This window comes from Chiroxiphia lanceolata, chromosome 12 (genome assembly GCF_009829145.1).
Source record: "Chiroxiphia lanceolata isolate bChiLan1 chromosome 12, bChiLan1.pri, whole genome shotgun sequence".
NCBI lineage: Eukaryota > Metazoa > Chordata > Aves > Passeriformes > Pipridae > Chiroxiphia > Chiroxiphia lanceolata.
Genome location: NC_045648.1, coordinates 12,619,423 through 12,632,667, shown reverse-complemented (window position 1 = coordinate 12,632,667; position 13,245 = coordinate 12,619,423). Strand labels below are relative to the sequence as shown.

Genomic DNA, 13,245 nt, shown 5'->3' with positions numbered 1-13,245 from the left:
TTTGGAGGCTTTTTCAACCAAATATTTTCAGTTTTTTTCCTTTGGCATCCTGGATATAAACCATTTTAAGCTTGCTCTATTTGTAACTACAAAGAAAAGAGCTTTTAATCTCTCTGAAAACACTGATTTTTTTTCTTTGTAGATTTTCAGCATTGAATGTGTGTCTTGGAACACTTTCTGCATGGAAAATGCATTTTTCTGTCTGTGTAGGCAATAAATGAAGCCTGTGTAGCCTTTTATCAATAGAACAACTTAGATGTACTAATTAACTTTTCTTGCTTAAGGGTCTGTCTGTTAAACATGTATTTAAAAAAGAAAAAGAAAAACAGTTTTGGTGTCCTGTATATTGATGATTTAACTATAGTGCAACTCACTGATCTTTTACTGTTATTGTTGTATTGCAGTATGCCAGGGTTTGGATCCCTGATCCAGAGGAGGTCTGGAAGTCAGCAGAACTTCTCAAAGATTATAAACCTGGAGATAAAGTCCTCCAGCTTCGACTTGAAGAGGGCAAGGTAGGTCTGTGTGTTGCTCATAGGTTGATTGTTCTTGTTCTCAACCAGAGACAGATGCACCTAATGCAGGAAGCTCTACTGTCAAAATATATCTGGTTTTAGGTGTGTGCAATTAGTCTTGTCCACTCACTTCCTGTAGCCTTTTGGTGTGTTAATTTTACCATTTAGTTACAAAAATTTTGCCTTATTTTTAAAGTAGATTTAAAAATAGTTGCTTCTATCCACTGTCTCTTATGTTCAATCACATCACCTTTTTCTACTTATGCCATCAAAGCTATAACCCTGGTTTGATATTCCAGGGAGAACAGTGTTGCTAGGAGAACAGTGGTGCAGAGAAGGAACAGTGACTTTTAGGTGGAGCATAACCATCAGAAAATGAATAAAGATAAAAAGGGCAAGGATTAAGGGCATTGGAAATGATGCTGTGTTGAAAAATGGTGACATGTCTACAAGAAGCTCACATCCTTCTAGTTGGATTTTGTCATGGCAGTAGCAGGTAAATAAAGTGATTTTAGACCTAGAGACAGATGCAGTTAAAACATCTGTGTTAGAGATTAATTTATATCTGCAAAAACTGTAAGTAGCATTTTTTTCCGTTTTTGCATTCTTCACAGTGTTCTACCAATGTTCTTGTGTTGTGTTAGTGTGTATGAAGCTGGCTATAGATTGGTGGGAGTCTGCTTCCCCTGCCTGTTCTGCTCAAGAGGAGAATAACAGGGGAAAACTGGTCAGATTTATGATACGGTGTATTTTGGTTTATTTAATAAAAAGGTATGGCAGCAAAAGCATGGGGTTTGCTTAAGTAATAGTTTAGAAAGATGGCATCTCTATACAGTTGCACATTGTACGTGTAGAAAACCCTTGGAGGAAATTTTAAATGACATTTTTTGAGAAAGATCAGCTGAATCAAATCACCAGATAATTTAAATCTTGCATTGTGTTTTTGTAACTTGGGCATGTTTTGCTGGGAAGAATGGCTGGAGGGACTGCACTAGAAATGGAAATAGCAGCTCTTTCAGCAAGTGTCTCCAATTGATTTTCAGGACCTAGAATATTGCCTAGACCCGAAGACAAAGGAACTCCCTCCCTTGCGAAACCCTGACATACTTGTGGGTGAAAATGACCTCACAGCGCTCAGTTATCTCCACGAACCTGCCGTTCTACACAACCTCAAAGTTCGATTTATAGACTCTAAACTCATCTATACCTATTGTGGCAAGTACTGTCTTTTCATACCATCATCTTTACAGAGAATGCCCTACACAGGAAGAGGAGAGTAGTTTGTTGATATGTCTGCCTTTACCTTAAAATCATTTAATGATAGGGCATGTTGGGCTGTTCTTAGGAAAACCCCCATGTTTGTGGTCATGTAGGCTTGAGAGTATTAAGGTTCAGAGAAAACTGACTTCACTGTGTGTTCCTCTAGCTTCCCAAGGGACTCTGTTTGTAAAATGTATATTCAGCAATTTTAGCTTGCCAGTAGGATTCCTGTCTGGTTGGTGTTCCCCTTAGGCTTGCTTAGGTCAGCATGGGCTGGAGGAGGGGCCTCACAGGGTGCAGATACAGGATGCCTTGGTGGTTGGTGAATTTGTTGCCCAGCTATAACCTCTGTTCCTCCATCTCTGTTGGAAGATATCTGTTGGAAGGTAACAGTTCCTGAGGCAGTGCTTGTCCTATCACTGTTACAATCGATCTTGCTTTTAAAAGTACTATTTAACTCACAGTAGAGGTTACCCAAACTTGTAATTACCTGTGGTACTTTCAAATGGCCAGAATGGGGAAAAGTTGCTTTAATGATCACTTTTATCATGAGTGCAAAATTGTAACTGAGTGGTCTATTTTAAAGCTCTGTGAGGTAGTTTAGCCTCAAAATTTAGACTTGATGCTTCTGAGATTTTTTTTCTCTGTGTGCATATGTTTCTTTTAAATCTCAGTGTTCAGTCAAAACACATTGCTGGCTTTTAATATAACCTTTCAGTATACCTAAACTTTGTGATTTTTTTTAAATATGTCTCTAGCTTATCTGTATTTCTGACATCTGCTACAGCTCCACCCATGGTGATGGGTTTGGAGAGCTATGACAAGCAGCTCGTTAAACATGTTGTGATGGACAGACTGCAGGCATTAACATCCTGCCGCATTTTGCTCACTCCGGCTGTTCCTAATCTGCAGATTCTCAGCAGACTGCATCTGTTCCCAGTCCTGCTCTCAGCAGTGGCCAGATCACAGGGGACTGCATCAGACTTTGCCACCCCCTACTTGCAGCCAGACTTCACTCCTGTAGGAGTGGGAGATGACTCATACCACATCTCATCCCATCATGCAGTCAGAGCACAGAATAATTTAGGTTGGAGGAGACCTCTGGAAGTCTTCAGTGAAGCTCCCTGCTTAAAACAGGTCTGACCAGATCAGGTTGCTCAGGGCTTGGACCAGTCAAAGTATCAGAGTATTGGAGTATCATCAGTGATGCCTGGAGATACACCATAGCCTCTCTGGGCAGCCCCAGCTGAGTGTGCGTGTTGTGGTCCCAGCCCTGGGAAACCACCTCAGTTCCCCCAGTGGAGACATCATCTGTGTTTCTCTCCCTAGTGCCCCCACGGCAAAGCTCTTCTGTGAAAGGGCTTTTGTGCAACTGGAGTCTCATGGCCTGAGCTTGTAAGGGGTTTTCAGTCTCAGTTTGGTGGTCTCATGCCTGCTAAGCACCACCATGCCCCTCCCATCAGACACTCTGCCCAGGCTGTGTTCTGGCTGCTTGCAACACGCTCTGTGTTTGGCAGCATTTGAAAGGCTTTCAAAAGGAATGTGCTGTCTGCTAGTTGTGTTTCACTGTGTTTGGGAAAACGTGAAAACAGCACGTTTCATGTTTTCCCCAGTGCAGCTGTAGTGGTGTTTTTGGCTGGTTTTATCATTTCTCATGGGGCTGGAAGGCCTTTAGCTCTTCAAGATGGGTCTGCCAGAGGGCCTGGGGTGGTAGAGCTTGGTCAGCTGGTTTGCTTCCAAGCAAGACTCAAGTGATTCTGGGAGCAGCATGTGGGTTTGTCAGAAACGTGTGGATCCAGTGGGGTGGGAGTTCCTGGTGGTCAAGGAGAAGGCTGTGATGGAGGTTCAGCCCTGCTGAGGAACAGTGTGCTGTGGATTTATTCTCTTGGGATGTAGGCAGTGTATGTTATGTTATAAACTAAGGAAAATAGAGTTGGCATGCCAGCCTTTAAAAACCTGATCCTTTGGCCACAGACATCCACCTTGCAAACTTCTCCATCAGTTTCCAGCGTGAGCAGAGGTTACTTCCCCTCTGCAAAGATTATTGCCTTAGAGCTCTGCCTGCAGGAGGGACTGCATTTGCCTCCTTAATCTCACTCACACATTAGCCAGGTTAGTTTAAATACCCCGTGAAGGTGGTTTCAGCTAACACAGCTGATGTAGCCCAAAGGAAATTAAAACCACTTCAATCCACCAAGAGAATCAGGGTAACATTATTCTCAACCAGCAGAACTAGAACTGAAATGCATGGATGGATGGATGTCCAGGGCCCTAGAAATGAATTCAACCATGCTGTCTTAGTGTAATATGTCAAATGGATATTAAATTCTTCAAAATTTCACCTTGAAGTAATGCAAACTTTTAAACAGAAAACCTGATTTTGTAATTTCAAGTCAGTTTTTCACTGGCAAGTCAGAGGTGATTTATAACTTTGCTTTACTATTGGGAATATGAACTGAGGAATTAATGAAGGAGGTTGAAAAGTTACAAAGGAAAATTTGAATACTTACATGGAAAAACTGCTATAACTGTGATGAGAACTCAGTGAATACTGCTGGTTAGTTCAGATTAGTAAAAAGTACTGCCTGCTGTGCAGGAGAGTGAACTTTAATTTAAATTATTAAATTATTTATGTTTATGTCCAATATGGCCTCAGATGGGTAAGTACGTTCAAGATAAAAGAACTAGATGCACTTACTTTGGCTATATATAAGAGGAATGGCACAAAGAGTAGCCAGAGTTCAGTTTAGTGTAACTGTAGGAACAAAAACACACATAAATCTGATTTAGGAAAGGCCATATTTCTTAAAATAGCAATATGATTTAGTGGAGATAAAGAGAAGTTATATGTAAATTAATCTGGATTAAAGCCCTGTGAGACAGACTGATTTCAGATTTCTGCAGAAAGCAAATAGTTCCTAACTCACTAGTTTTGGTTATTTCCGGATGGTAGTTGCTCGTTGATTTTACAGATCGCTACTAAAGTTAAATGTTTTAATATGATGGAGACTTGTCACGGGGCTGCTTTTTTTGAATTCAAGGGTTTATTTTTGCCAGCATAGCCAAAAGCAGGAGGGAATTGTCTGAAGTCTCACACAGATTTTTTTTTTTAAGTCTCTTGGATGAGACTTGCAAGCCTGGGAGGCTCAGCTTGGTGGTGCAGCCGTACTTCGTTTTTTACTACTTGTTCACGGTTACAATGGGCAGATGTTAAACATCAACATGGAAAATATTCCTCGAGTCTTCTAGTACTGAGGTTGCTTCCCCTCCCTAACCCCCCTCTTATTTTCTGGGTCTTCATTACAGCACTAGAACTTGGCATAAATGTTTATAGAGACTTTTCACTGGAGTTCCTGAGTCATTTCAGTGAAGTCATGGCTGATGGAAAAACACAGCCTCTCCCTGCATGGGCGTGTCGAGACATTAAACTTGCCATATATATGAGGAAATGGATTGAGATCTCTCAGATCTGTTCCTGAAATATATTCTGTTGTTTATAATGTTTTTGCTATGGCTTGTACTTGATATATAAATGCATGACAGGATTTAAAAGTGGGATAATGCTCCCAGCAGCAGTGCCAGACTGTAGATGCTTTCATTTCCCTTCTCCCAGTTTTTCGATAGAAAATTTCTTAGATAAACATCACAACACTGTGATCTGCACAGAGCAGAGAGCTGAGATCTGCACTGAGGAAGCCTGTGCATGTAAGGCTGAATTTCTGAGCAAATTTAGAAGCGAGTTGAGTGCTATGGAAACGCTTCTGGTGCAGGTTCTTCGGGGATGACTTGTCCAAGGCTCATGTGTATCAGGCTTGCTGTAGTCACTGTGCAGCCATCTGCACCTGCATTGTCACTTTTAGGCACCAGAACACATATATGTAAGAAGAAATTATATTTTTAAAATGTCCACAGTTAAAACTAGAGTTTCTATTTTCCCCCCCTTATCACACTGTCAAGGTGAGGAGGAATTGCCATGTGAGGAGAGCACAGTATGTCTGGCACAGCTGGGTCTCACGTGGCAGTGATCAGTGTTTTCACCCCTACATGGAGCAAATAAGTGTTCCCTACCCATTGTAAATGCTGCAGGAGAGAGATGTGTAAGGAATCTTTGTCAGATTATCCCTGTGGGCAGAGCAGTTCTCAATTCTCATGAAAAATAAAATGTTTCCAAAAGCATTTGAGGTCTCACTTTGTGTCTAGGAAGTTTGTACAGAGTAAGACTTAAGTTTTCCTGTGTGGGGAGAGTGAAAGAATGGCATGAGTTCAGAAGTGCTGTAATGATGAATGATATTAACAAAACCAGATATGTGTTAAATTGATATGGAAAATGGAAGAAAATGGAAGGTGTAAGTAGTTACACACACAGATGTGCAAGATAAATGTTTTATGAAGCCTTCTAGAGCTGTAATTACCTAATTTCCTGACATGACTTTATCACACTCTGTTAACCCTATGAAATCCCTACTGTTTGGATTTTCTGATCCCTTTGAGCAGGAGGTTGTCCTGCCTGACTGGCAGAGATTACACCATGTCTCTACTTTGTTGCTTGTCACAAAAACTGAAGGAGTTATTCCTGGGCACAGTACGACAGCTGAAGGGTTAACACAGTCACATACCCGAACTGGCAGTCAGCAAGGTCATTATAATTCACAAATCACAGTATCAGCTGTAATTCACAGTAAAACACAGGGAAGTACAATGCACATGCACTGATTTACTGCACCAAACAGGCAGTTTCAATTTGACACATTCTCAATCTGTTTTGTGCATGCTAGCTAGAAAAGGCAGATAGAGAGAAAAAGTAAAAAGTTATCCCTGATGTGTTTACCAAAGGGGAGTGGAAGTAAACTCTTGTGACACTTTTTATACACGAAACTGTAGTCAATAAATATCTGTTGAAGTCAGTAATATCAGATCCTTATTCTTTAGTTAGTATTTTTAGAAAGGTTTGAACAATAGTTGATGTTAAAGCCATTTTTGGTTGCGTTTATTTTGAAACAACTATTAATAATTCCTTTTGTTTCCTTTCCTTTGTAGGTATCGTTTTAGTGGCCATAAATCCTTATGAACAGCTGCCCATCTATGGCGAAGATATCATCAATGCATACAGTGGCCAAAATATGGGGGATATGGATCCACATATCTTTGCAGTGGCTGAGGAAGCATACAAGCAGATGGCCAGGTTTGTACACCACAAGTCTTTTGAGTCATTGTTTTTCTGAAAGGAATAGAACAAAGTTGCTGGCCAACGGCCTTCTCTTTAATTTATAGCTTGTGAAATATTTTGCAAGATCCATCTTTTATCCAGTGCTTTAGTACATTTCACAAGAGGATAAGTTGCCTAAGTTAGTGAACAGTAAAGCATTATAAGTGCTGTGGAGATCATGGCCACTGACAGTTAACAGGAATTACCACAGATCTCGTCAGTATTTAGGGCTAAAATTAGCTTTATATGTGCTTTATATGATTGTGTTGTTTTACTTTGATTAGCAAAATGAGGAGGTACTTTTTAATCCACAGTGGATTATTAAAGAGAAAGGTGCCATATTCTTGGCTGTTTTGTATTTATATGTCATACTGACAAGAGAAAAGAAATCACTCGGCTTATGAGTGCTATTATAGGCTCCTGGTCGTGTTGGTCATGTCCCAGCTACGTAATCTGCCTGTGGCTGTTGTTGACTAGAATTAAGAGGGAGCAGAGGGACGATGGCACAGAGCGCCTGAAAACTGAGTCTCTAAGGACACTGTAACAGCTGTGCAGGAAATCCTCATTTCTTTAGATGTTGCATGAAATGAACTTGTCGCCCAAGGGCAGTGGTTATCAGAAACTTCTTCCCCTTCACCCCAAGAGCCTGCAGTTTGGGGAGCTTTTGAAATATTTCGTTTCAGGATAAAGATCTTTTGGGCTACTGTGGTATGGACTTTGGTTAACAAGATGGTCCCTGATATCCTCGCTGGATAGCTGCCAGCTATTGATACAGTTTTCCTTGTTGACAGTATAGCCTGTGATTAAATTAGTCAAGTAAAACAGAGGGAGATCTCTGGATTAATTGTGATGACCCTTAAGCTATACTGCAGGTGGGGGAGGCAAGGGGAGAATGGATTGAAAACGATAAAATCTTCCTCTTTGAAATTAGCTATCTGTTCATTTAAGAATCTGCATAAGAACTAGAATGAATAAAATACTCCCTAGGCTGTGAAGTTAATCAGGTGTATATCTGAATACAGTGATTCACAATACCCACATAATTGATAATTTCAGAAGAAAACAGTACAATACAGTACAGCATTTTATGACTATTCAAAAGAGTATTTCAAAAATACTCTTGTTGTGGTTTAACTCCAGCCAGCAACTAAGTACCAAACAGCCGCTCGCTTACTCCCTCCCTCTCGCACTGGGATGGGGAGGAGGAACTCGTGGGTTGAAATAAGAGCAGGTTAATAATTGAAATAAAGTAAAATAATATAAAATCATAACAACGGCAACAACAATAATAATGAAAAGGAGAGAGAGAAAAAGGGATAAAAACCCAAGAAAAAGAAGTGATGCACAGTAAAATTGCTCACCACCCGCTGACCGATGCCCAGCGTGTCCCCCAGCAGCCCTCAGCCATCAGCTGCTCACAGCCAACTCCCCCCAGTTTATATACTGGGCATGACCTTCCCCAGTATGGAAAATCCCTCTGGCCAGTTCGGGTCAGCTGTCCCGGGTGTCCTCCCTCTCAGCTTCCTGTGCACCTGCTCACTGGCAGAGCATGAGAATCTGACAAGTCCTGGACTTCAGGTAAGCACTGCCCAGCACCAACCAAGATATCTCTGTGTTATCAACATTATTCTTGTACTAAATCCAAAACACAGCACTGCACCAGCCACCAGGAAGAAAATTGCCTCTCTTCCAGCTGAAACCAGGACGACCCTACGTCTGCGCTGTCGAGTGGCAGAGATATTTGCTTTACTTCCTTTTTACTGAGAAAATAGACATACAATCTGGTACAGAAATACAAAGGCAGAACTGTGTGTAATGACAGGCACATCTGTATCATGGCTCTTTCATCACTGCTCTTTTATACAGGCTTGCTGCTCAAGTCCCTCTAAAAGCTCTACAAAATAATTTATTAGCCTTATTTTATGTCTGAGGCACGGTACAGGGACCAGCAGTTATATGTCAGTGAGGGATGTCATCCAAATTCCCAGAATTTTCGTTCTTAATATTAACCAGTGGATGTAAGAGGTTGAAGAGGGATCTCTCTCCACTGGCTGACTCTACCACTGTGTGGAGGGGGCTTAGCTCTCACTGGTGCTGAAATTTCAAGTTGCTGCATTGCCTGTGTTCTGTGGCCTGTTAGCTGGAGCCTGTGCCATGGAGCTGTCTGTCTGCCATCACTGGCACTCTCTGCTCTCAGGAGAAGACTTGGGGGACTGAGATTTTGGCTGGAGTTTCCACTGTGGTTTTTCCTTTTTGTTTTAACTGCCTGCTCTCCAGCTCTCACTGCACCCTCCGGCAATTCTGTCCTGAATAACAACGAATAAGATGCGGTAGAAGTTCGTTTTTGAAACAAATGATGAGAAATTATATAACCACGGAAATTATCTTAAATAATCCTTCTGCATTATTTAATTAATTCCTTTGTGTGACTACATGTTAGAAACAATTTGTTATTCTTTTATGACTGACAGTACTTTAACTTCACCAATACCTTCTACCCTCTGAACAAATCACCTGTTATTTCTGAATTATGACGTTAAAGAAAAAAAGTGTGCAGTTTTACATTTCTACAGCTGGTTATTTAAAAATGGAAATCAGATTGTCTGTGACTTTTATTAATGCTTTAATAAGTGCATTGAATATTCATATGGTAGCTACTCATACGGCATTAATCTGCATTTATGCATGAAATTGGTGAGATTTATTTTTCTCTTGTTTATAGTATTTCCTAACTCCATGTTTAAATGATCACTGGAATAGTCATGATGCTCCTATCCGTAAGGCTTCAGGGAGCTCTTCTAAATATTTACTCCTTAGGTCTTCTTGTTAATTTGTAATTTAGTGATTTAGAATTTGTTCTTTCCAGCTCCATTAATTTATCTGCTGTGCTGAGAAAGTCCTTCTGTGTGCATGGTTATAACTAAGTGATCTGTGTAGTCTTCATCTGAAGAAAATGCCCCATGGCAGCAATCAGGAAAGCTCGTGATTGCACCATAAATATTTGCATTGCATGCTCAGAAAAATACAGTGCAAAAATGTTGACCACTGGAATGCCATGGTTGGAGCACACATCTGGCATGAAAAATTATATTCAGCAACTGCTTGGGGTTAACTGCAGTGTAAAGCAGGATACCTTTGCATGTGGCATTTCTTGTGCAGTGGAAGCCAAATGATGTGGTATTTGTGGCTGTGGGGTGGTGGGCCCCTTTTAGCAGCCAGTATTGCCTCTTCCAACAGCAGTTCCATCAGCAGTTTCCAGTGGAGGGTTAGTGGAAAGGAACAAGGCTCATCTGTGACACTGTGACATAGCTGACAGTGAAATAAGTGGTTACTGTTTGCTCGGTAGCTTCTTGTCTTTTTCAGTGCAGGAAGATGTGTACAGCTCTTTTAAGACTAATCTCACTTGGAATTATTATTTCTTTTCTCCCCTGCTCTTCCTTTCTCTTCCTTCCTTCTCATCTGTGCCTTTGTACCTTTTTCCTTTTCTCTCTCCATCTCCTGTGGCTCCTCTGCACAGACTGACAGCTTTGTTTCCAACACCTTTCCTCTGCTGTGCCCAAAACAAGCAATGAACTAGTTTCACAACTGCACTTTAATTCTGTTAGACTTAGGTTTATGTGTGCTTCATACTTACCAGTAACTGTGTTGGTTTGGGTTGTATGAGCCTCCAGACCACAGGTATGAGGGTTTGGAGCAGGTCTCTTCCTCTGTTTTTTTTGGGAACCATTACAACTTCAGTAGGAATCATAACCATCAGCAGGGGTGGCTCATTTTCTTTGTAATTCAAAGAAGCCTCCATTTTTAGCTGTATGGTTTGCAGTAAGACACTGATGATTATACTCTTGAAACTGTTAAGAATTGCATGAGACCTGCATTAATGTGTGAGACTTATGATTACCAGTGTCCTAACACAATTAGGGAAAGAAGTTCAAAATCACTCTTGCACAGGATTCCTTCCCCTGCCTAGTAAGGGTATATTGCAGTAATTAAGATAATGAATTTTTTTATCAGCACTTTGTTGGTCTGATTCATTCCATCCTACTTGTGGTTGATGACGGATACAGCAGATTCAATTTAATAAATTAACTGTGAGATTTCCTTCTGATTAATTAGTAAAGTTGTCTAGCATAGTGCAAGTTGAAAGTAATGTTTGCAAACAGAATTACATACTGATGAGATCCATATAAAACTTAATGAATACCAGTGTGGAAAGCAACAGTGTTTAAAGTGTCAATTTCCAAAGTTTTGCTTTGTTCAATTTGGACAAAATATAATGATTTATTCAATGTTAGTGTGTATCTTTTCATTAAATTACCTGTAATCAGCAGGCTGCCTCTCTGTTTTGTCAGATTTTCAGCATGTGTGCCTGATGGCTTTCACCTACAGGAAGGTTTCTTTCTATCACTTTTTGTTCAAAAGAAAGCTTGGTGAGCAGTTGAGTAGGTGTTTTAAAAGCAGGTGACTTGACTGACAGTCTCCAGTTACCTTAGGCATCCCAAGATTATGTCCTCTTATAAAAATGCACATCTGATCAGCTGCTGCTTTGCTTCCCAGTGATAAATGGATACTCTGTTCTCCCCTGGCAGAAGTCAGGAAGGGGATGATTAACAGCGGAATGAGAGCCTGCTGCAGTGGGTGCTGGACAAACATACAACACCCTTCTTCCACTTTTGACCTTGACATAGGACTTCTTAAATTAAATATCTACCTTGAAAAGAAGTGGTATTTTGGGGCTTCTGACGTTAAGATTAGAATGAAAAGGGGAAAATGGTCCTTTCTGATGAGATGATTTTGGGTCTGACATTTCGTGATGTTACAGGTACAAGACAGCAGGTGGGGGAATCAACTTGATATAGCATAAGGGACCTACTTCTCTATGCAGTGATTGTTTTTAGGCAACAAAAGGGTTAAGTATGGTCCTAGCTGGAAGCTGGAGTTCATGTGAGGTGTCCTGCTGGTAGCTAAGCAATGAGCTTTCCTGAACTGTTGCAGGAGCGACCTCTGACTAATCCCTGGATAAATCAGTTGCATAGTGCTGGCTCATCTTTGTGCTCCTCTGGAGTGCAATCTGTCATGGGTTTGTAGCATGTGCTGACCTCAGTTTTCTTCATTTGTATGTGCTGGGAGATGTTACCAACAATTCATGGTCTTTTCCCCTTTTGACGTTTTTACAGTCAAGAGGTGTGTTTCCTGGGTACAATTACAGTGGCAAGTGGTGCATTTTTTTTAATTAAAAAAAAAGGTGCATCTTCTGGTCGTGAGAGTATTACAGAATGCTTTTACCAGACTCTTGTTGAAGAGGAGCAAAGATGCTTAACAACCTGAGGTGTTTTGGAGTGTCTGAGTTTGCAGCTGGAACAGACTTGTGAGAAATCAGGTTATGCGTAACAGTAATATTTCACTTTTGTTTGACACATTCCATGAGCAGATTTCAAAGTCCTCTACAGAAGAGATTAGTATCAGTATTTCCATTTTGTAAGTTGAAATGGGCATGAGGAGTGGGAAGGCAACTTTGAGTTCAGCAAGGCAGCAAAAGGAGGGCACAGAGCCCCTGAATTGAAAGTCCTGGTCCTGTGTCTGATGCCTCAATCACATCAGCTTGACAATAAGATACGTGAGAATAAAGTACATAACTGATAGTGCAACAGTTCAGTTCAATGCTTTCGATGTACAAAAATGAGCATGCTGTACTTTTCATGCCTTTCTTTCCTGCAGCATTAAGGGGTCTCTGTACCAGGTAACAACTATTGCATAATAACATTTGCTTTCACAGGAGATTTCATGTGTTCCAGACACTTTACAAGCATTCACCAAAGTCTTTGTCCTCTAGTACGGGTGTATCAATTTCTACTTGTACAGAAGACAAGTAAGGCAGAGGTGGTGTGCTATGGCTGTGCCTGGATCAGCCCACGGTTGGTCCCAGGCACTGAGCTTCCAGTCCCTGTCCTGTGCTCAGAACATCCTCTTTTCTCCAGCAGTTAAAGATGTCGGTGAGAAATGCTGCTAGTCTTAAAAGAACAAGCTGAACTGGAAATATGTTTAGAAATATGATTAAAGAACATAGTTTATTGCACTGATGCTTCATGACTATTAAAAGTGAATGATTTTACAAAGAATTAATTTACTGCTTAGTCAGGAGCAATTGTTGTGACTCAAGGTTGCAGCTGGAGAATCCTCTGAATCGTTAATGCATGGCACCTATGAAGACTGGGATGTGTCAGGCCAGAGCATGTTAGATCCAGATAGACAAAGTAAACTGATGGG

General features: G+C 40.8%; 1 protein-coding gene across 14 annotated transcripts in view; it reads left to right on the top strand.

Moving 5' to 3' along the window:
• The window catches only part of MYO5A (myosin VA), a 97,779-nt gene that overhangs the window by 19,152 nt on the left and 65,382 nt on the right, over positions 1-13,245 (top strand). For all 14 annotated transcript variants that reach the window (XM_032700062.1, XM_032700067.1, XM_032700061.1 and 11 more), the window contains exons 2-4: positions 405-515; positions 1,559-1,730; positions 6,813-6,957. In XM_032700062.1, coding sequence (XP_032555953.1) covers positions 405-515; positions 1,559-1,730; positions 6,813-6,957 — 428 coding nt within the window. The remainder of the gene's footprint in view (positions 1-404; positions 516-1,558; positions 1,731-6,812; positions 6,958-13,245) is intronic.